This window comes from Nicotiana tabacum, chromosome 18 (genome assembly GCF_000715075.1).
Source record: "Nicotiana tabacum cultivar K326 chromosome 18, ASM71507v2, whole genome shotgun sequence".
NCBI lineage: Eukaryota > Viridiplantae > Streptophyta > Magnoliopsida > Solanales > Solanaceae > Nicotiana > Nicotiana tabacum.
Window position 1 is genome coordinate 6,649,811 of NC_134097.1, and position 21,209 is coordinate 6,671,019.

Consider the following 21,209-nt stretch of genomic DNA (forward strand, 5'->3'; position numbering starts at 1 on the left):
AAAGTACTTCTTTGATAGGAAAAAGTACTTTTGACTTCTCCAAAGCTTGGCCTAACAAGCTCTTACAAAAGCTTTAGCCGTGCCTTGCATATGTATTAAAAAATACAGTAAATATTTATAAATATTTGATTGTGAATTCAATTATTATTGTTTTCTATCAAGAATAATAATTACTATTATATATTAACTGAAAGTTGCTATCGAAACCCATAAATTGGATACACCTCTGAACCTCTCAGGCTGCATTACAGCTAAAGGTGTCCTTCAACAATAAACTACTCTAGCCTGATTAATCACATTTGGGAAAGGAAAAAATTAAGTAGAAAATGACATAAAAACAAGAGAAAGGTGTGAAAATGAATGTTATAATGTTGGAAATTAAACCAAGATTAATTATTATTCCTACACCGTCTAGAATTTGGTGTTTACTAGTTTATTTAATTTATGTCTAATTAGGATTCACAACCAAAATCATGTAGGAATAGGTTTTCTAGATTCTATTCAAATCTTGTTTTGTTGTATTATAAATAGGGGTGCTACTACATATTTTCTAGTGTAGAGAGATTCAAGAGTTTATGAGTTGTGAAAAAACTTTCTACCACGTTCTCTCCCGAGTTTAATAAATTTCTTCTATAGAGTTTTTGTTGAATTTTTTGCTTGTGCCTAAATTATTTTTGGGGTATTTCAATCCTTCAAATTGGTATCAGAACTTGTGTGAGATTCTGTTAGAGCCTGTGTGAGATCCAAGAAAACAAATATGGATACTCTATTACCTAATTGTCCCATTTTTGTGTTTGATGGCAAAAGTAATTTCAAAACTTGGTATCAACAGATGAAGAATATTTTTAAGGCTATTGGATTATGGTCCACCATTGATGAAGGATTTGAGGAACCCTCGAAAGGTGCAACGTTGACTGGTGATATAACTACGAAATTGGAGAAGAAGAGACATTTAGATTATAAGGCACGCTACTATCTCGCTATCAAGGTTGAATTGCATGTATCTAAAAAATATTTGCATACAAAGTCATCAAAGGAGGCTTGGACAATCTTGGTGAAGTCATATCGAAAAGTTGCTGAAATAAAAAAGGAGAAACTGCAAGAGTTTAGGAGTCAATTTGAGTTGGCTCGTATGAGACCAACAGAGTCTATCAAAGAATTCTTTACAAGAATTGAAGAAATAGTCAATGGTCTAAGGACCAATGGAGAAGTATTGGAAGAAGTTAAAGTTGTTGAAAAAATATTGCAGTCTCTAAGTTTAAAGTTTCACAACAAGAAAGTTATTTTTGAGGCTACCAAAGAACTTAGCATGCTCAGACTTGATGATTTAAAAGGTGAATTGGTGACATACGAGATATCAATGAATCAACAGAAAGATGAGACATTGGAGGAGGCATAGCAAGAAAAGGATGATCAACCAAAAGAAAAGGAAGGCACACCAATAATGGTGGAAATAAATCAAGAAGGCCAAAATTCAGAAATAAAGATGAAAATAAGAGAAGATACATGTAATTTTTGTTGTGATAGAGATTCCATTAAAAGCGAAGAAAAGTCAAATAATGTTCAAATTGATATGCCAAGAATTTCTGCGATTGTTAAAAAAGACGATTTGGTTGCAAGAGATACCCGTCCAAAAGAGATTGGTGTTTTACAAGAAAAGTTATTTGATGGTATTGAAGATGAACCTAGTAACGAAAAAAGCAAGATGATTCATCAAGAGAAAATTTATGATAATCTACCCAAGACTGAAGCAGAAATAATTTGGGATTCAGAACTACAACACGTGATTATAGATATTGAAGATGTAATCAATTTCGTGCCATTGTTCGAGATTGCATGTTTCAAGCAAGAGGAAATGTTTATTGGTGGCATTACTCTACATCCTATAGAATGACAAATTAGAGTTGATTGATTGTACAAGTCCAACTATAAGGAAACCAAAAAAGTAGTTGATTTCAAAGTGAAGGAGAAATATGTTGATATTTTGAAGGGATTTACCATGAGTAAAGCCAAATCATATAAGAGCAATATTCAAGATAAATTGAAGTTGACTAAAGATGACACTCGTGATTTTGTTGATGCTACATATTTTAGGAAATTGGTGGAGAGTCTAAGGTACTTAACTTCTACAAGGCTTGATATTACTTATGGAGTTGAATTAATTAGCAGATTTATGAAGACTCCGCGACAATCCCACTTGCAAGCAGCAAAGAGATTTTTGAGATATATTCAAGTTACGCAGACTGATGGTATATTTTATTTAAAGACTAATGATAGTAGTCTTGTGGGATTTACAGACAGTGACTGGACTGGTGATACGATATAAAGAAAAAATACTTCTAGCTATGTATTTTATTTGGGTTCTGGTGTATTTTCTTGGTCTTCCAAAAAGTAACAAGTTGTTACTTTATCAACAGCTAAAACAGAGTACATAGTTGCAACAAGTAGTGCTACACAAACATTGTGGTTAAGAAGCATGCTTGGATTTCTTCAACACAAGCAAGACAGTCCTACAATAATTTTTTGTGACAACAAGTCTGCAATTGAGTTAATAAAGAATCCAGTTTTTCATGGGTTTAGCAAACATATTGATATCAAATGTTACTTTATTCGTGACTTGGTTCAAGACAAGAAGATAGTTATTGAATATTGTAAGATTGGAGAGCAAGTTGGTGATGTTTTCACAAAGCCACTAAGATTGGAGTTATTCATCAAGTTGAAGAAGATGTTGGGCATGATCAAGTTTGAATATCTTGGTTTAAGGGAGGCTGTTGGAAATTAAACCAAGATTAATTAGTATTCCTACGCCGTCTAGGATTTGGTATTTACTAGTTTATTTCATTTATGTCTAATTAGGATTCACAACCAAAATTATGTAGGAATAAGTTTTCTAGATTCTATTCAAATCTTGTTTTGTAGTATTATAAATAGGGGTGCTACTACATATTTTTTAGTGTAGAGAGGTAACTACGATATAGAGAGATTCAAGAGTTTTTGAGGTGTGAAAAAGCTTCTTACCATGTTCTATCCCTAGTTTAATAAATTTTTATTTATAAAGTCTTTATTAAATTTTTTGCTTGTACCTAAATTATTCTCGGAATATTTCAATCCTTCGTATAAACACAAGATAAAATGACATAAGCACAGCACGCGTGCGCGCGCGAGAGAGAGACGATTAGATCATAATATTGCCTTCCTTAAACTCAATCGAATGGAACTATCACCAGCGTAATAGAATTCAAAGGGCAGAAACACTAGATCTGGACAATAATATAGCAAGAGAGAGGAGAGAAAAAACCTAGAGTACATCGAGCAGTAACGACGAAAAAGCTGTTGGTTATAGCGATTAGTTTCTTCACTAAGCATAGGGTTATGCCAATCTGACTCATACTCGTTGAAAGGTTGGTAAAAATATGGTAAATCACGGCATTCCTTCATCTTCTATCGCATCATCTGAATGCAGCTCACTTTCATCTCCTCCTCCTTCTCCTCTCTCATCTCAGCAAATTTCTAGGAGACGAGAACCAAAAGGAATTAGAGTCCCTTCTTTTATAAGTATCCCGTGGGAGGACTTTAAAATTTCCTCAACTTTTGTTGAGCGAAAAAGAAGAAATAACGCAAATACTGAGTTTATTAAGGAGTAGATCCCTTATCTATAATTATTCACATAAATAATTAGTGGTTTTGGTTTATTTTAAAAATAGCAGTTTATTTTTACAGTTGTAGCATATCTCAAGATTATGCATTAAATAACAATATATTTAGAAAAACAAACGGACCCACAAATTAAGGGATTAGTTTTTTAAATCCTTTCACTTTCTCTCACATCTTAGATAAATATTCTTGGCTGAATACATACACAACCCCTTAAACTTGTCGTTACAATAAGGAATATGCGTGTCGTTCAACCTTCGGTGACATGGCAAAAAACCAATGAAAAACTGACGTGTGGCTCTTTCCCAGAAAAAACTTTGAAGCAATGTCCTTTTTAACTGTTGAGCATTAAAAAGGAGAGAACAATTCTGTATTTTTTTTCCAACTCTATTCCTCTGTTCATCTTCTTCCTTAGTTGCTCTCAAATCTCAAATTAGTTTATAGCTTATTCTTTAGCTTATAATTTTTTTCTCTATCGTCATCTTTCCCACACAAATTTCATTCCCTTTTTAAGACTTTTCTCTATTAGACCAGATTGAAGATTATCTCCGCCGGGATCGTCGTGTGTTATTCACCAAATTATGATCAAGTTCTATAGATTCTGGACAAAGTTTTCATCTTCTAACTCAATTAACAATACCGTGTTATGGAATAACAAACAACTAATTAAGAGAAACACTTTTGGGAGTTAGTTTTTTGTGAATAAACCAACAAACCTCACATCACCAGCCCCAAAGAGAACAACAAGAATTTGTCAACAATTGTGAAAGTAAAACGAAAATTTAAAAGTGTGATGAGCTGAAATTTTTTCTTTCTTTATTGCTAGGTGTATATTTCGCATTCTCTGTGCAACTTTGTGTGCTAGGCTTCTGTTTGTGTGTTTGTTTTAGTGAAGTTATGGTATTGAAGAGTGAGGACTAATGGTCATACTCATGTTGGTTTGTAAGTTTTGAGAGAAATTTTCTGTTTTGAGAAAAATAAAATGAGAGCAAGAAGAGAAAAATCAATGGGACTAGTCGTGCCTCTTAACAAAAATTAAGGTTAGTTTAAGTGTCTAGGTAAAAAAAAGGGACAAGTTAAGGGTTGTCTATGTATTCTGCCAATATTCTTTCAAATTCTCCAAACCTTTACCACTGTTTTTTCTTAGCCACTGACTCGACAATTTTCATTCACTTACTTTCACTTAGGATTCGTTCAATTTTTGCTTAGTATTTTTGCAATATTAAAGATAACTTAGATAATAAAAACATAAACACGACTATTATTAATATAGTATACAGGTATTGTTGGAATTATAATAGTTACAAATAAAATGCATAAAAAATGTATCCGAAACATCAAGATATCATTATAATACAATAATTATACCATATATTATATTTGTATGGAACTTACATGATGACGAAAGTACTGTCATGGGCTGCTTTCCGGTCACGCCTCATGACCCTTTGGACGCGCCCCGTGACGTCCTGGCAAGCTTCTCAACGCCTAATGTCATGGTCGGCCTCGTGGTCTCGGCAGTGCCAAGTGACAAGCGTGCATGTGCCTCTATCGCCACAACGATAGTCCTTGCTAGCGCCCAGCGGCAGGCGAATACCAACAGTGTCGAGCGCACAGACTATCATGCTGCCAACAGTGCCACGCACGCAGATCCGATGACAAGCGCCAACCCAGCCGCAGGCAGATTCAAATAGTGTTGCGCGCGCCGATCCTGATGCTCAGACAAAGTTGCTGCCAAACGGACTTGTTTCTACCTTGTAGAAGACTAAGTCCTTTTTATTGTAAATATAAATTAGTTTTACTTCATTTATGTTCAGTGTACTCCTACAGCTTTTATAAGTCAAGTCATGTAACTTTGGTTTATTTTTTTAAACATTATTAGGGGGGATCAAGCAATCAAACTTTCTAGCAAGCAAATAATTCCTTGTACTGGTGTCTCTCCCCCTCGACACTGCGTTGCCTTTATGTAATAACTTTCATTAATGCAATCAAGCTTTCTTTCAGTTCTCATTTATGTTCTCTCAATTGCTCTTGACATTGGTTTTCCCATACGGCAATGACAATCTCGTCTAGCGTACGGAGGGGACTTCAGTTGGCGGACACCAACTACACTGACATCAGTTGCTTAGCCTTACGTCACCCTTCCAAGGAATCTTAGGAAGGCGCCGCGTAATAGTTGGTATCAGAGCCTAGGCTCGATATCAGACGAGGGAACACATTTCCATTACCACTATTTCTAACCATGGTGAATCATGGGGACCGCATTGCGGCTCTTGAAGAGACGGTTGACGTATTACGGTCCATCGTAGATATGGTGCCTGATCTAAGAACCAGCCTAGTGCAAAGGTTGGACGACCTGGACCGCAAGATGCGGCATGCCGAAGTTGACATAGCAAACATCAGTTACGACTCTGAGAAAGATCGGCAAACTGCAGCCGTAGAGGCAGCCGAAATTCATGGCAAAATCGAGGACCTCCAGTAGGAGCGTGCTGAGGATTTAGCCCATCGGGAACTAGAGGCAAACAGAATGACTATCATGCAGCAAACCATAGATAACGTGATATGCCAGCTCAATATTGTCAGTGCTTATCTTCAAGGCCTGCTTAGAGGAGACGAAAACCAAATCAGAGGTGCCATGAACATCGCACATGTGCCCCAAAAGCTGAAAATTTAGGAGCCAAAGCCATACAACGGAGCTCGGGATGCAAAAGAAGTGGAGAATTTCATCTTCGACATCGAACGTAGAACAGTTGGACGAAGCCAAAAAGGTAGCAATTGCTGCCATGTATCTTCAGGGTGATGCTAAACTCTGGTGGTGAGTGAAATACGAAGCCATTAGGGTCGATAAAGATACTCTCAACACATGGGCAGAACTGAAGGCAGCCACACGCCTGCAATTATTCTCCGAAAACGTGGAATACAATGCACGGAGAAAGCTGCATGAACTCCGCCAGACTAGGTCAGTGCGAGATTACGTGTGGGAATTCTCCGCACCCATGCTAAACATACAGGATATGGGGACAAAGACAAACTATTTGCATTCATAGAAGGTTTGAAACCTTATGCTCGTATGGAACTGCAAAGACAAAGGGTAGATAACCTACCCAAAGCGATCCAAGCTGCGGAATGCCTTAGGGATAATCATATGGAAACTCAGAAGGATAGGCTCCAGCCACTTATCCGAGAGGGATACAACGGGAGCCAGCCTAGCAATAGTGGCCCTAGTAGAAATAGAGGAGATCGAAGTGCATCCAAATCTAAGACTCCTTCCTCAAGAAGCAACGGTGTTGCATCAGTCAACAACAATCAGGGAAGAAAACCCCCATCAGAATGTCGTCGAGGACGTTGCCAACTCAGGTGGGGGAGAATGTCATGGGTTGCTTTCCAGCCACGCCCCATGACCCCTTGGACGCACCCCGTGGCGTCCTGGCAAGCCTCTCAACGCCTAGTGCCATGGTCGACCTCGTGGTCTCGGCAATGCCAAGTGACAAGTGCGCATGTGCCTTTGTCGCCCCACCGATAGTCCTTGCCAGCGCCCAACAGTAGGCGAATACCAATAGTGCCGAGCGCACAGACCATCATGCTGCCAACAGAGACGTGCACACAGACAGTGCCGCGTGCGCATATCTGATGCCAAGCGCCCAGCAGCAGGCAGATCCAAATTGTATCGCGCGCGCCGACAACAATGCGCGGGCAGACCCTGATGCTCAAGATAAAGTTGTTGCCAACGGACTTGTTTCTACCTTGTAAAAGACTAAGTCATTTTCATTGTAAATATAGATTAGTTTTACTTCATTTATGTTCAGTGTGCTCCTACAGCTTTTACAGGTCAAGTCATATAACTTTGATTTATTTTTTTTAGTATTATTATGGGGGATCAAACAATCAAACTTTCTAGCAAACAAACAATTCTCTGTACTGGTGTCTCTCCCCCTCGATACCGCGTTGCTTTTCTGTAATAACTTTCATTAATGCAATCAAACTTTCTTTCAATTCTCATTTCTGTTCTCTCAATTGCTCTCGACATTGGTTTTCCTGTACGACACTGACAATCTCGTCTAGCGTACGGAGAGGGACCTCAGTTGGCGGATAGCAACTACACTAATATCAGTTGCTTAGCCTTACATCGCCCTTCCAAGTAATCTCAGGAAGGCGCCGTGTAACAGTACTCATGATACCATTATTATACAAGTATTATTACATATACTTGCTAATAAATTACATAAAAATACATATGAATCATCAAGATACTACTATGATACTAGAATCATACCATATATAATATATGTAATAACCTACACAAAAAATATATCTGAAGCATCAAGATACAATTATTATACCATATATAAGACCTCCAAATAATATACACAAAAGTACATGAAATATCAAAACACTACCATTTTAGACAAGTAATACTCTTTTCTGTGTTCTAATTATAGAATACAAGTATCTTGAATATAATGGATTGAGACCTGGGCAGTATTTCTATTTCAGTTACAGAATTTAATATTTTAGAACAAAAGTATAGGAAGTTAATTATTTGCGGTTGTACTTGCGTAATTCATTACTTTTATTTAGTAGAAGCTTTTATGATATGTTAATATTTAGTTGCCAAAAATGTTAATTAATGAATCATGCTAAGATTTTGTAAAAAAATTGTAAATATAAATCTTTTGTTTTTTTGACGTTTCGCCGTTCGGATTGGATTGTTTGAATTTTTGGTTTTCGGATTGAACAAAATGACAATCCAAATACATTCCAAATAAGTGCAAATTTTTTTAAATTTGATTTCGGATTAATCGGTTTGGATATTTTCGATTTTCGATTTTGAGCTTATAAGTTGATGAATATCCAAATGTATATAAGGTTTGGATAGATTGTATCATTTACTATCGTTTCATGATGTCATGCACTAACAATACGAATAACAAACTTACAACATTACTAAGAAAATATAGGATGCAAAGTAGAATTATTATATAAATAAGTAGAATAAAGTATAAAATATGATTATTTAATAATAAAGAAGGGCAAGATGAGAAAAAAAAGTAAGAAAACGATGCCACCATACTAAATACATTGTTCCATAAAGTGACACTTTTTATTGTTACGTAAAGAGACTTAACGATATGATACAATAAATTTTAATTAAATATTAAAATAAATATTATATTTAAAGTAATATGATACAATAGTATACGTAACAACTTGTTACCAATTTACTTCACAAAATTGACATTCCCGCCAAACCTATATATACTGCCGCCCACACCACTCCACTCTGAAGCAAATTCTTAAATGATTTACAGAACCATAGCATCCATAGCTCAAAGAGACAGAAGCTTCTTCGTAAGCCTAATAAACCAAGCCACCACACTCTCACACCTCAATCAAACTCACGCCCATTTAATCCGCCATAGCCTAAGCACTGATCTCATTACAATCACAAAACTCACTCACAAACTTTTTGACTTTAAAGCCATTTCTAAAGCCAAGAATGTATTCACCACCTTTAATAAAACTAACCCACCTGATCTTTTTCTTTATAATGTCCTCATTAGAGGCTACTCAAAAAACAATTTGCCTTTTGAATCTTTACAACTTTATTTACAACTTATCAAGAATACAAGACTTAGACCCGATAATTTTACGTTTGCGTTTGTTGTTTCAGCTTTTTCTTCATCTGGGTATGAAAAAGTTGGGATTTTGATTCATGGGCATGTGTTAGTTTGTGGATTTAGTAACGATGTGTTTGTTGGGTCGGCTTTAGTGGGTATGTATATGAATTTTTCAAGAATTGGTCATGCGTATAAGGTGTTCGATGAAATTACTGAACGAGATGGTGTTTTGTGGAATACAATGGTTTCTGGGTTGGTGAAGAATTGCTGTTTTGAGGAGAGTATTCGGGTTTTTGGCGATATGGTTGCAAGAGGGATGAGGTTTGATTCTACAACGTTGGCTGTGGTACTTACGGCTGTTGCTGAGTTGCAGGAGTTGAGGAATGGAATGTTGATACATTGTTTGGTTGTCAAAATGGGTTATCATAGTCATGAGTATGTTCTTACTGGTTTAATTTCTTTGTATTCCAAATGTGGTGATGTATCCGCGGCTAAATTGTTCTTTGGGATGATAAGAGAGCCAGATTTGATCTCGTGTAATGCAATGATTGCTGGTTTCTGTTTTAATAATGAGAATGAATCTTCGGTGAGGTTATTTAGAGAATTGCTTGTTCAGGGGGAGATAGTTAATTCAAGTACCATTGTTGGTTTAATTCCTGTTTCTTGTCCTTTCGGTCGTCTGAACCTCACATGTTCTATCCATGGTTTTTGTGTGAAATCTGGGATGGTCTCGAATCCTTCAGTTTCTACTGCTTTGACTACAGTCTACAGCCGACTCAATGAAATGGAATTGGCGCGGAGGCTGTTTGATGAGTCCCCACAAAAAAGCTTAGCATCGTGGAATGCCATGATATCAGGTTACGCCCAAAATGGGTTGACAGAAATGGCTATATCTCTCTTTCAGGAAATGCAGAAGTTGGATATCCATCCAAATCCTGTCACAATCACGAGTATACTTTCTGCATGTGCTCAACTTGGAGCATTAAGTATGGGAAAATGGGTCCATGACTTAATAAAGAAAGAGAAATTTGAGTCAAACATTTATGTATTAACGGCTTTAGTTGACATGTATGCAAAGTGTGGGAACATTGAGGAGGCGCGGCAAGTATTTGACAGCATTGTGGAGAAAAATGTGGTTACTTGGAATGCCATGATTTCAGCTTATGGTCTCCATGGATGTGGTCGAGAAGCACTGGTGTTGTTTGATCAAATGCTTGATTCTGGAGTTTCCCCAACTGGCGTCACTTTCCTTTGTGTCTTGTATGCTTGTAGTCATACCGGCTTAGTAGAAGAAGGTGAGAAATTATTCCACTCTATGATTCATGATCTTGGCATTGAACCTTTATCTGAACATTATGCCTGCATGGTGGACCTTTTGGGCCGAGCTGGAAAACTAGAAAATGCGTTGGAATTTATTTATAGGATGCCTCTTGAGCCAGGTGCAGCCGAGTGGGGTGCATTACTCGGGGCATGCATGGTCCACAAAAATATGGATTTGGCTCGCTTGGCCTCGGGTAAGTTATTTGCGTTGGACATGGGAAGTGTTGGATACTATGTTTTACTTTCAAACATCTACTCAGCAGATCGTAATTATTTTCAAGCTGCTTCAGTTAGGAAAGTTCTTAAGAACAAGAATTTAGCAAAGACCCCTGGGTGCACTTTAATTGAGGTTAATGGACACCAGCATGTCTTTACATCCAGCGACGAGTCACATCCTCAAGCAGCGGCTATTTATGCAAAGCTGGAGGAGCTGATGGAAAAGATGAGGGAGGCTGGATTTCACGCTGAGACCAGCACAGCGTTGCATGATGTTGAAGAAGAAGAGAAGGAGTTGATGGTCAAAGTTCATAGTGAGAAGTTAGCTATTGCTTTTGGGCTTTTAACATCTGAACCTGGAACTGAAATCAGAATCATCAAGAACCTAAGGGTTTGTGTGGATTGCCATAATTTCACCAAGTTTGTCTCCAAGGTTACGGACAGAGTTATTGTTGTAAGGGATGCCAACAGGTTTCATCATTTCAAAGATGGGGAGTGTTCCTGTGGAGATTATTGGTAAAAAGGACTTTTTACTGCCAAGGATGTTTAGTCAGCTTTTTAGGAGCAATATGGAGGTTAATGGAGCCAGTTTGTGTTTACCTTGTGCGTAGATCCGATTCTTATAGGAACAATGACAAGAGGATAGCTCAATCACTTGTTGCACATGCAATGTCAAAGGTTCAAGTTTATCGATGCCATTATTTGCTGTTTATTTGAAGTACGCTACACGGTTTGGCTCATAAGAAAAGTTTAACCGGAAGGAATCTTTTGCTTGTAATGCAGTTTAGTGAAGAGTGTAATTTCTTCTTTGGTCATGAAAACTGGTTGTTTTCAGTGGCTTACATGATTTTAGTTTGTCTGGGCAAAATCAATAAATATCATCATACGTCGCAGATTTTATCCTTACATTAAGACAGCACTTGAATTTGCAAGAACAGCAGTCTTTCATTTCTTTTTCCTTCCACCCCTTTGTTAGCTTTCGAGTTATATTGATGAAATATAATCCATACAAATGTATATAAGAGCAGGATATCAACTGAAAGTTACTTTGGATCAAATAGGCATAACTAGGTTGAGCTCTTATACACATTTTCCTTACTCATATGATATCCCATTTCTCTTAATCTTATTTTTCCAAGTTGTCCTAAACCTGTGGTGCACAGGAAGTTGCTGAGGAGTCTATCTGCTTGAATTCGCAGAAGATTTGGCGAGAAAGGTTGCATAAATTTCTCAGAGAACAGGCTCTTTAGGTACTAAATCCTCTCAAAACCTAAAGAAGTACCACTCATCTACTTTTATTTCATTCGCTAACATGCATCTTCAAGTGCCAAGTGTTATCTTCTTGGAAATTATATTCACTTAACTCTTTTAAGATAGGATGAGGGTATTCGGCACATTCAAATTCTTCATTCATTAGGACTTCCCTCGGATATTGCACTGCATATTTGTTCATTAAGTTCACAAATTTATTAGCTAAAAGTTCTATCAAAACTCATAGTTGGTCACTTAAGTGGGAAAAAACTTAGCAGATTGTTCAAATACTTTCATTTAGCCATATGCAAAATCGAGTACAATTTGTACACTAAACAAAACTTCTCACACTAGGTTTATTCTTTTGTTTGCATACTCCACTTTGAGGGATGTGCTCCGAAGAGAAGTATGAGCAAGCACGTCAGCAGTTAAGTCCACATTGCTTGACATCTGGTCCCTTGGTTTTGAGCACAAATGGATCAATTCGAACCCACAGCAAGGAAAAGATGGAGGCTAAAAGTATTGACCATATGACGACAATGGTTGGGGTCCTGTTCTGCCTACCCATAAGACCCTTGAGGAATGGATATAAATGAACAATGACCCAAAAAGCAAAGAAAAGCTTTCCGAACAGGGGACCCCACGATTGGTATCCGTTGTTGATGGCATCAGAGATTCCGGCTACAACCCCAACCAAGTTGATTATGAGAATCGTCGTTGGAGGAATAAGGAGAGTAGTCCACTTGAAGGCATATAGCTCTCCAAAGTTGTCATCATCTGTTGCCTTAGATGTCACAGTAAAGTTGGTATCTATGCCAGCCAAAATCTTGAGAAGACCTTGCACTACAGCAAAAAGGTGGGCAGATATCCCTCCAATCACCCAAAATTGCTCATTTCTCCACCATTCCTCAATGCTTACTCCACTCCACCTTAGCTCGAGAATTCCCGTTGCAAAGATTGAGAGGAAAAGAGCGATGAAAAAGAGACTTGCAAAGGTGCTTATCTGCATCAATGAATTTAAGTTCAAGTCAACTGAATAACTCAGAAAGCAAGTAAGCTTGTGACATAAGTAGCTACTTAGTTGCAACTGGTGCTAGAAGCATTCCTAATTTTCACTTATGGCCTTTAAGAAAAAAAATCGCATCCTTACCTCTGGCATTATGAATTTTCCAGTGAGCAAGCAGACAGCAGGGAGAGTACAGTAGGCAAGGAGAGGTAAGGAAGTGAAGGGGTAAACGGTTGTGTTAACATATGATAATCGTTCAAGCCACTTAAGTTTTCCCCCCTTGTGGCCATACCAAACTGGGCTGTGACGACTGAAAAAGATCTCAACGGAACCAAGAGCCCATCGAAGCACCTGGTTGAGACGATCTGACAGGTTGATGGGAGCAGACCCCTTAAACGCAGCTACTTTAGGCATACAGTAAACTGATCTCCAACCACGGCAGTGCATCTTGAAACCTGTTAAGATATCCTCTGTGATAGAGCCATAAATCCAACCCAGCTGCAAGTTGAAAAGCAGTTTCAACCAATCAAATGAGATATTCAGAAATGTTATTACATTAGAGGTGGATTATGATTCTTTATATATCTCAAGCTAGCTGCATATGTTACTGGTACAGAAAATTTTAAGCATTCATATCCTCTTTAATTCAAAAACTGAAATATGCTTGTATCCATGCAATAGCATATTTTCTCTAACCACAGTTTCTTTTCGTTAGTTTTAGTTTGCTAAAGAGTTTCTTGAATGTAATAGTCGAGCTATTAGAAGTACATCACACCACTTATTGATAATATTACCTCCAAACCCCATTCTGTTTTGTCTTCATAGCCACAGCTGATCACATGGATTGCTTCCTTTAGCAAGGCTGCTGGGCTCGATGAAGGAGGGACCCCACCTTCAATCATTAAAGTTGAAGTCACAAAAATTGCTGACTGGCCAAATTTCTTTTCAAAATTCATCTGGGACATTAATAGCTCTTTGTCATCGTCAAATCCTGAGGAGAAAAAAGAAAAAGAAAATAAGGGAAAAAATAATCTCAAGAGGATCTTATTAAACAAGCTGCTTAGGTTATCTTGAAAGTTGAAACATAAAATTTTAGTAATATGACCTTGAGCATTTGCTGCATCTCCATTGACTTCACATTTATAACTATCAAGCTTCTTTTTGCGTCCGAAACATGGGCAACAGTCACAGCTGACCATTCTTGGACGCTTGGCACGTTTAGGAGGATTGTAGCCATATAAAGCCTGCCTTCTGAATACACATCCTGTGCCAACATATACTGGACCTTGTATTCCGTCTAGGCCTTTCATGTTAATCTGCCCAAGTAATAGAAATAAGATCACGGTAAAGCTAATCTCAAATAAGTTAAAGAAATTGACCATCACTTTATATGTTTGCTATATTAAGTATTGTCTGTAAAACATCTTCTCAATTCTAATGTATATAATTTTTTGGTAGTGGCCTTATGTGGCATATTTTGCTGGATCTTACATCAAAGAAGACTGTGTTTCGGTTGGCATATCTATCGTGCCTGTCTATTCCATCAAATCTTTGAGGAAACTGGACGAAGCAAACTTTTTTGCCCATTTGTGGGTCCATTAAGAAGCACATGGCTTCTCTGGCAGCCTTGCTGTTGTTAAGGTAGTGATCACAGTCCAAGTTAAGCATAAATGGTGCATTGGTAAGAACTCCTGAAACACGAACCTGCAATGTTCACATTGAGAAAATATTCTGTCATTTCTGCAAAATTTCTTGTCAAAATATCTGATGTAATGTGCATAATGTTTCTAAATAGATGTGTAACAATTTTGACTTGTCAGTATGTTTACCAGGGCATTCATAGCACCAGCCTTTTTGTGATGCTGGAAACCAGGCCTTTTTTCACGAGAAACATAAACAAGACGAGGGAGTTCATTTCCTTCCACGTCAGTTCCTCCACTTTGGCCTAAAAAGACTTGAATCATACCGGGATGGTCCCTTGTATTATTTCCCGGCCATGGTGTTCCATCTTGCATGATCCACCCTCCCGGAGGCATTTTAGTTGCTTTGGCAACTAGTGCATTGATTCTTACCTTGAATTCTTCATACTCTCTCTGTCAAGTACAATAACGTTTGTGATTTCGTGACTTGGGAAAGTTTTATATTAGCACTAAGCTGCAGATGAAATCGAGAGTTCAAGCTATACCTTCATTGCTCGTCTCTCCTTAACGAATGTTGGCTGGACTTTGTCCTTGAGATAATCGATTTTTTGAGAGAAGTAAAACTCTGGTGCTCGAGGCTCTATAGCAAACTTCTTGCAGAAGGGTACCCATTTTCTAGCAAATTCTGCAGTTTCTGATAGTGCTTCGAAGGTGCACATTGAAGCTCCATCATCAGATAGGTAGCATGAAGTTTTGTCAACAGGGTAATCCATTGCTAATATTGAGAGGATAGTATTAGCCGTAACAAGAGGAGGTTCCTTCATAGGATCCACTGTACTGACAAATATATCGACGGGGGCTAGCATGTTTGGTTCTCCTTCCCTCTCATACCTACATAAAAATAAATTGTGAAATATGTATTTCTCTAGTGGTAAAGTTTGTTAGAACTTTTAAGAAGCAACTCGGAAAATGATTTGACTTGTAACTGTGAAAATTATAATCTCATTCAGATTAGATTGCAAATATGATTTGTCATAGTTTCTCTTCTAGTAAGTTTTGCCTGAATGCTAAGCTCTTCCTCTTCCGTGGAACTTTAATGTGGTTCCGTTAGTATCTAATACATTGTACTTAGGGTATGGCATATTTTTGCGAAAACAAGGGGCACACATCGGCAATACTCAATTGGTTTTATGTCCGTGCTTAAGCAGGACAATAGACTTGCAAAGATTTGTCACCTGAGAGAGAGACGATCAAGGTAAGTCTCACGGTCGATTGGGAACCATTTGGGGAACTGATCAAGGATCCAAGAGAAGGCAAACCAGATCTCACAGATGATAGAAGTTAGCCAGAGACCAATCGCGTCATGCACTGGATTCAGAATTCTGTAACGAAGGAAGATGGCCAGAATAAACAGCCTAGCCACAATCACCATCCGGTAAGGATTTATCTTGCTTGATGCTATTGGCACTTTTCTTGACAAAGGCTGTCTTGCTTCATCCACCCTGCATTTTCACATTGATTAGCTGAGAGTATGTTGCAGTTTCTGTTAGCTAATTTTAAGCATTGAACTGATGGATTTGAGAAGAAATCACTGCAATCTAGTGAACCGGATATGCGTTATCAACTAATAATCTACAAGACTAGATATACCAGAATTTTTTAGCGACTATAGATTTCTATACATCTATAAATGCCTTCTCATTTCAGCTAATTCATTCTTACTCCTACTGGCATGAACTTGTTATATGTAATCCTTTCACTTCCATTCATGTGAATGTGATTGAGAAAGAAGGGAGTGATTTTAAATAGTCAAATGCTAGTATATCTATCTCCAACCACAGGAAATAACCAAGACACAACCGAGATGCAGAGACGGAGCTAGAAGTTCGAGTACGGGTTCGGCCAAACCCAGTAGCTTTTGCTTAAATAGTGTATTTGTGTTAAAAGAAATTAGAACCCAGTTATTAGCACTTCAAGCGTTTCAAAATCCAGAACCCATAAAGTTGAAATCTTGGCTCCGCCTTTGCCTAGATGTGAGCATTTTGCATCGTGTAATTCCCATGCCTCAGTGTTATGGTTCAAGATATGTATTTGCATAATGTTTTCATGTTAAAGTTCAATGTTAACTACTTACATGGCCATATCAGGGTCAGCATAGTCATCATAGTCTTGCCCCAGATTTCCTTGCTGCAATTTCCAATCATCCATTCTTTCTTTCCACCCTCCCTCTTTCTTATCATCCCATCTTGCACTTTCAGGTTCGGAAGCTGGATACGGATGTATCCTTTTGTGAAGGGAAGATCCCAAAATCTGCTCTCCGTTTGCATGACTTGATATCGGGAATTCACCACTAACCTGTATCCATGAAATGCATTCTTATCCAAGGTATTCAAAATTTTCTCTTATCTTAGAAATTCTTGGACTGAGATTTTAATATTCATACCGGATGTGAGCGGATTCCAGCAATGACAGGAGGGTACTGAGCGGAATCTTCATCTTCTGGTCCTCTTCCATAGGTCATCTTACCATGGAGAATGGTCTCAACAATATTTCTATTCTTGTTTTGCTCGTCATCAATTTTGAATTCGTGTTCAATATCGTCAATATCTTCCTCATCTTCATCTCCCGCCACCCTTGGACTCCCTTCAAGACATCAAATACAATTTAAAACAAAAATTAAATAACACGAACAATTAACCAGAACAAGTTTGCATGGATGTGAATGTTTTATTCATCAAGATGTATATGTATATACCTTTGAGACGTTTGTATCTGGTCTTGCACTGTGGACACTGTTGAGTTCCTTCCCTTCTCTCATACTCGTAGCACGGCCGGCACACAGGGAAACCACACTCATTGCAGGCCACAAAGAGATCACCATCCACTGTTAGTCCTATTTCATCCCCACATATCTCACAAACTTGTCCACTCAAATCCTTCAATGGCTTATGCTGCACCAAATATAGGACAAGAAAGAAAGTTAGAATCGAACGAAAGAGAAAAGCAAAGGCATCTTTTCCTTCTCTATATTTCATATTGAACATAAAGATATAACTTAAATGTAACATTGTGAGGGGTCGTTTGGTACAATGGTGGGATATCTTTGGATATCCCATGAGATTAGCTATCCCATCTTTTGTATGGGAAAACTAATCCCACCATTTTCGTGTAAAAGTTGTCCCGGGATTAGCTAATATCCAAAACCAAACATGGGACAAAATTAATCCCAATTCTATCCCGAGATTATTATCCTTATCCCATGTACCAAACGACCCCTAAGATTACTTCTATGCATGCAGTTCAATGTTAACTTTGGACATTCCAAAAGAATGTTCCAAAGACATAATTACCTCTTCATGGCCATGAATGACGACGAGCTCGTTCCGGTTATGCGAACCAGCGACAAGACCGGCACTGGCTTCCATGGCAGAGGGAGGTGGTGGATATGATTCTAGTGAGAAATGGAGGGTGATGACAATGGTATATATGGTTTAAAGTTTACTTTTTAAATGAAAGAAAGAATGATGGAAGGTAAACATTAGTAGTACTAGTGTCATTTTCTATGTATCTTTCTTGTACCTAATATATGTCCATTCTATGGAAGATGTGTTGGTTGCAGAGTCTTCATTGCCTTTAAGCTAAGCTTCCTCAGTTTTTCAACAACCATGCATATTCTTTTTCTCTGTCTCCAACAGAATTTGCTAGTATGGCCAGCTTCTTTGCTTAAGCTTTTCCTTTGGTTGGTTATTTTTGTCAAATTAGCCCCACTATTTTTCTTATAATGTGTAATGGTCCTTTACTTTTGAGAATTACTACTACGAATGTTCAATTTCAGATATGGCTTTTATTCAAATCATGATTAGTATAAAAAAGTTTTCTACTCTCTCTCTCTCTCTCTCTCTCTCTCACACACACACACACACACACACACATCAACAGATTTGCTAGTATGTCAGCTCTTTGCTTAAGCTTTTCCTTTGGTTGGTTGTATTTTCATGTTAGTCCCAAGGTTTTTCTTACATTGTATGAATGGTCCTTTACTTTTAAGAAATTACTATTGTGAATTATTAAATTTCAGATTTGGCTTTTATGCAAATTATGATTAGGATAAAAGATTTTACTTATTAGTAAGTCAAATTTCTTTCAACTGAAAAGCACATATTAATTTCTAATTTGGAAAGTAATTTATTGATTGGAATCTAGTTTTTTTTTCTTTCTTGTCGTTAAAAGAAGCTTTTTTATGATAATTGTTTTTAGAAGTGGAATATATAAGAAAACAGCATAAGTTTTTTAAAGGAGAAAGTCAACGTTATAAATAACAGTGGGAAAGAAACCGAAAAACTGAAGTTTTTATATAAGTATTTTTATACTGAATAACTTTATAACTCAAATTGTATCCAACGATACCTTACAGCTTATCTGAAACTTATCACATTCGACGATGTGATGCTAACAGATTAAAATCATATTTAACTTGTTAAAAAAAAAAAAAACAGGTAACCCAAATATTTAGTAATTGTTAAATAAAATAAATTGCAAATGAAAAATTATCGGTAAGAAATAACTGTATATCACCCTATTATCGATGAGATAACCAAGAATTGACATACTTTGGACCTTGACTTTGGTTTTTTTTTTTTTTTTTTTTTTTTGGATTTGTCGTCATACCTTATATTTGTGTCACCTTTTAACATGTACCCTATTTTTTAAAATTATTGATTTGGTAGCCATTTCACAAAAAATTCGTAATAATATGACAATTACACCCCTGACAAAAGATATAAAACGATCTCCTCCTCTCCTCTCAGCAACTTTATAAAAAAAAAATTAGAAACTTGTCCAGATTCATCTTCAGAATCACACTTGCATGAAGTTGTTTCACCTTGAAGCTAAAACTTCATGCTATATAACATGAAGTTGTTTCACAATGAAGCTAAAATTTCATGCTAATGCATGCTGAAGTTATTTATCCTGCAGTCTACAGTTTTGTCATGAATCGTATCCGAAACATCAGTCTAAACATGCTGAAGTTATGTAGTTCATTTGCTAAAATTTCAGACTAAACATGCTTAAGTTATTTAGTTCATTTGCTAAAACTTCCGACTAAACATGCTTAAGTTATTTAGTTCATTTGCTAAACTTCATACTAAACATGCTTAAGTTATTTAATTTATTTGCTAAAACTTCAGACTAAACATGCTTAAGTTATTTAGTTCATTTGCTAAAACTTCAGACTAAACATGCTTAAGTTTTTGTCTTGTAGTATGTAATTTTCTAATGAGTTTTTTTCTAATGCATGCTGAAGTTATTTAATTCATTTGTTAAAACTTCAGACAAAACATGCTAAAGTTATTTAGTTCATTTGCTAAGACTTCAGACTAAACATGCTTAAGTTATTTAGTTCATTTGCTAAAACTTCAGAGTTTTTGTCTTGTAGTATGTAATTTTCTAATGAGTTTTTTTCTAATGCATGCTGAAGTTATTTAATTCATTTGCTAAAATTTCAGACAAAACATGCTGAAGTTATTTAGTTCATTTGCTAAAACTTCAGACTAAACATGCTTAAGTTATTTAGTTCGTTTGCTAAAACTTTAGACTAAACATGCTTAAGTTTTTGTCTTGCAGTATGTAATTTTCTAAAGAGATTTTGCTAATGCATGCTGAAGTTATTTAGTTCAATTGCTAAAATTTCATACCAAAACATGCTGAAGTTTTGTAACGCAGTCTACAGTTTTGTCCTGAGTTTTATCCGAAACTTCAATCTAAACAAGCTGAAATTTTTTAGTTTATTTGCTAAAACTTCGGCCTAAACATGCTTAAGTTTTTGTCATGCAGTTTGTCAATAGTCTTTTATTAAAGAAGGGCAAAATCGTCTTTTTAAAATACTTTTAACAAAAAATGGGTACAGATGCAAACGGAAAAACAAAACGGGTATAAGTTAAAAATGGGCGACCAAATAGGGCGCCCATGCAATTTGTACGTTTTTTTTTCTTTTCCCTAAAGGCATTACAGGCAACTATTCGTTTTATTAGAGGAAATGTTATAATATACAAAATTAATATCTATTTCATTTTGTGCGATCGTGTTTGACTTATATCAAATATTAGTTAGTAATGATGGAAGAATATACTAAAATAGTGGCTGAAAAAGAGAGAAACATGTATTACATTAATGTTAAGATATGAATACTTCAATAATTTAATTTCTTGAAAGTTGCAAATGCCGTATAGAAATAGTATTATGTCAGATATTTTGAGAATTAATAAAACGAAAAAGTATCATATAATTTAGAAGCGGAATGGACATTTCAAACTTAGCGAACCGAAAAACCTTAGTAGTTAAAAGGAAGAAAATAACCACAATTAAATATCTTTGAAATGGATCCTATATTTGAAGTGCCAACAAGAAATATCGTCAGAGGATGCTTAGGCTGCAAGTACTTCTATATAAAGTTTCCCACAAAATAAGCTATTGAAAGTGTAGCTAGAAAACTAATTGATAGCT

General features: G+C 36.7%; 2 protein-coding genes across 3 annotated transcripts; one reads left to right on the plus strand and one right to left on the minus strand.

Moving 5' to 3' along the window:
• The first annotated feature begins 8,909 nt into the window (after positions 1-8,909).
• On the plus strand, positions 8,910-11,471 carry LOC107806629 (pentatricopeptide repeat-containing protein At4g30700-like). Its single transcript, XM_016630821.2, has one exon. It carries the CDS (start codon positions 8,953-8,955, stop codon positions 11,326-11,328), a length of 2,376 nt encoding a protein of 791 aa, XP_016486307.1. The 5' UTR covers positions 8,910-8,952; the 3' UTR covers positions 11,329-11,471.
• An 862-nt stretch (positions 11,472-12,333) lies between these two features.
• Positions 12,334-18,215, minus strand: LOC107806628 (cellulose synthase A catalytic subunit 7 [UDP-forming]). 2 transcript variants are annotated; one of them, XM_016630819.2, is made up of 12 exons: positions 18,056-18,214; positions 17,461-17,656; positions 17,149-17,348; positions 16,840-17,060; positions 15,941-16,207; positions 15,251-15,596; positions 14,895-15,158; positions 14,557-14,769; positions 14,171-14,381; positions 13,860-14,056; positions 13,210-13,563; positions 12,334-13,062 (listed from the first exon to the last, which is right to left on the minus strand). In XM_016630819.2, the coding sequence occupies exons 1-12, from the start codon at positions 18,128-18,130 to the stop codon at positions 12,481-12,483; spliced, it is 3,126 nt and encodes a 1,041-aa protein (XP_016486305.1). In that variant the 5' UTR covers positions 18,131-18,214; the 3' UTR covers positions 12,334-12,480. The 2 variants fall into 2 exon arrangements, with proteins under 2 accessions (XP_016486305.1, XP_016486304.1); XM_016630818.2 differs by having other exon boundaries at positions 13,860-14,381; positions 18,056-18,215.
• Positions 18,216-21,209: the final 2,994 nt, after the last annotated feature.

What these genes read in the sequence shown, in the direction of transcription:
- LOC107806628 (XM_016630818.2), bottom strand. Translation starts at nt 18,130, where the DNA reads ATGGAAGCCAGTGCCGGTCTTGTCGCTGGTTCGCATAACCGGAACGAG. An exon ending in AGGAGAGACGAGCAATGAAG is followed by an intron (nt 15,159 to 15,250) that starts GTATAGCTTGAA and finishes TGTACTTGACAG; the next exon opens with AGAGAGTATGAAGAATTCAA. An exon ending in GAAAATTCATAATGCCAGAG is followed by an intron (nt 13,063 to 13,209) that starts GTAAGGATGCGA and finishes TCATTGATGCAG; the next exon opens with ATAAGCACCTTTGCAAGTCT.
- LOC107806629 (XM_016630821.2), top strand. Translation starts at nt 8,953, where the DNA reads ATGATTTACAGAACCATAGCATCCATAGCTCAAAGAGACAGAAGCTTC.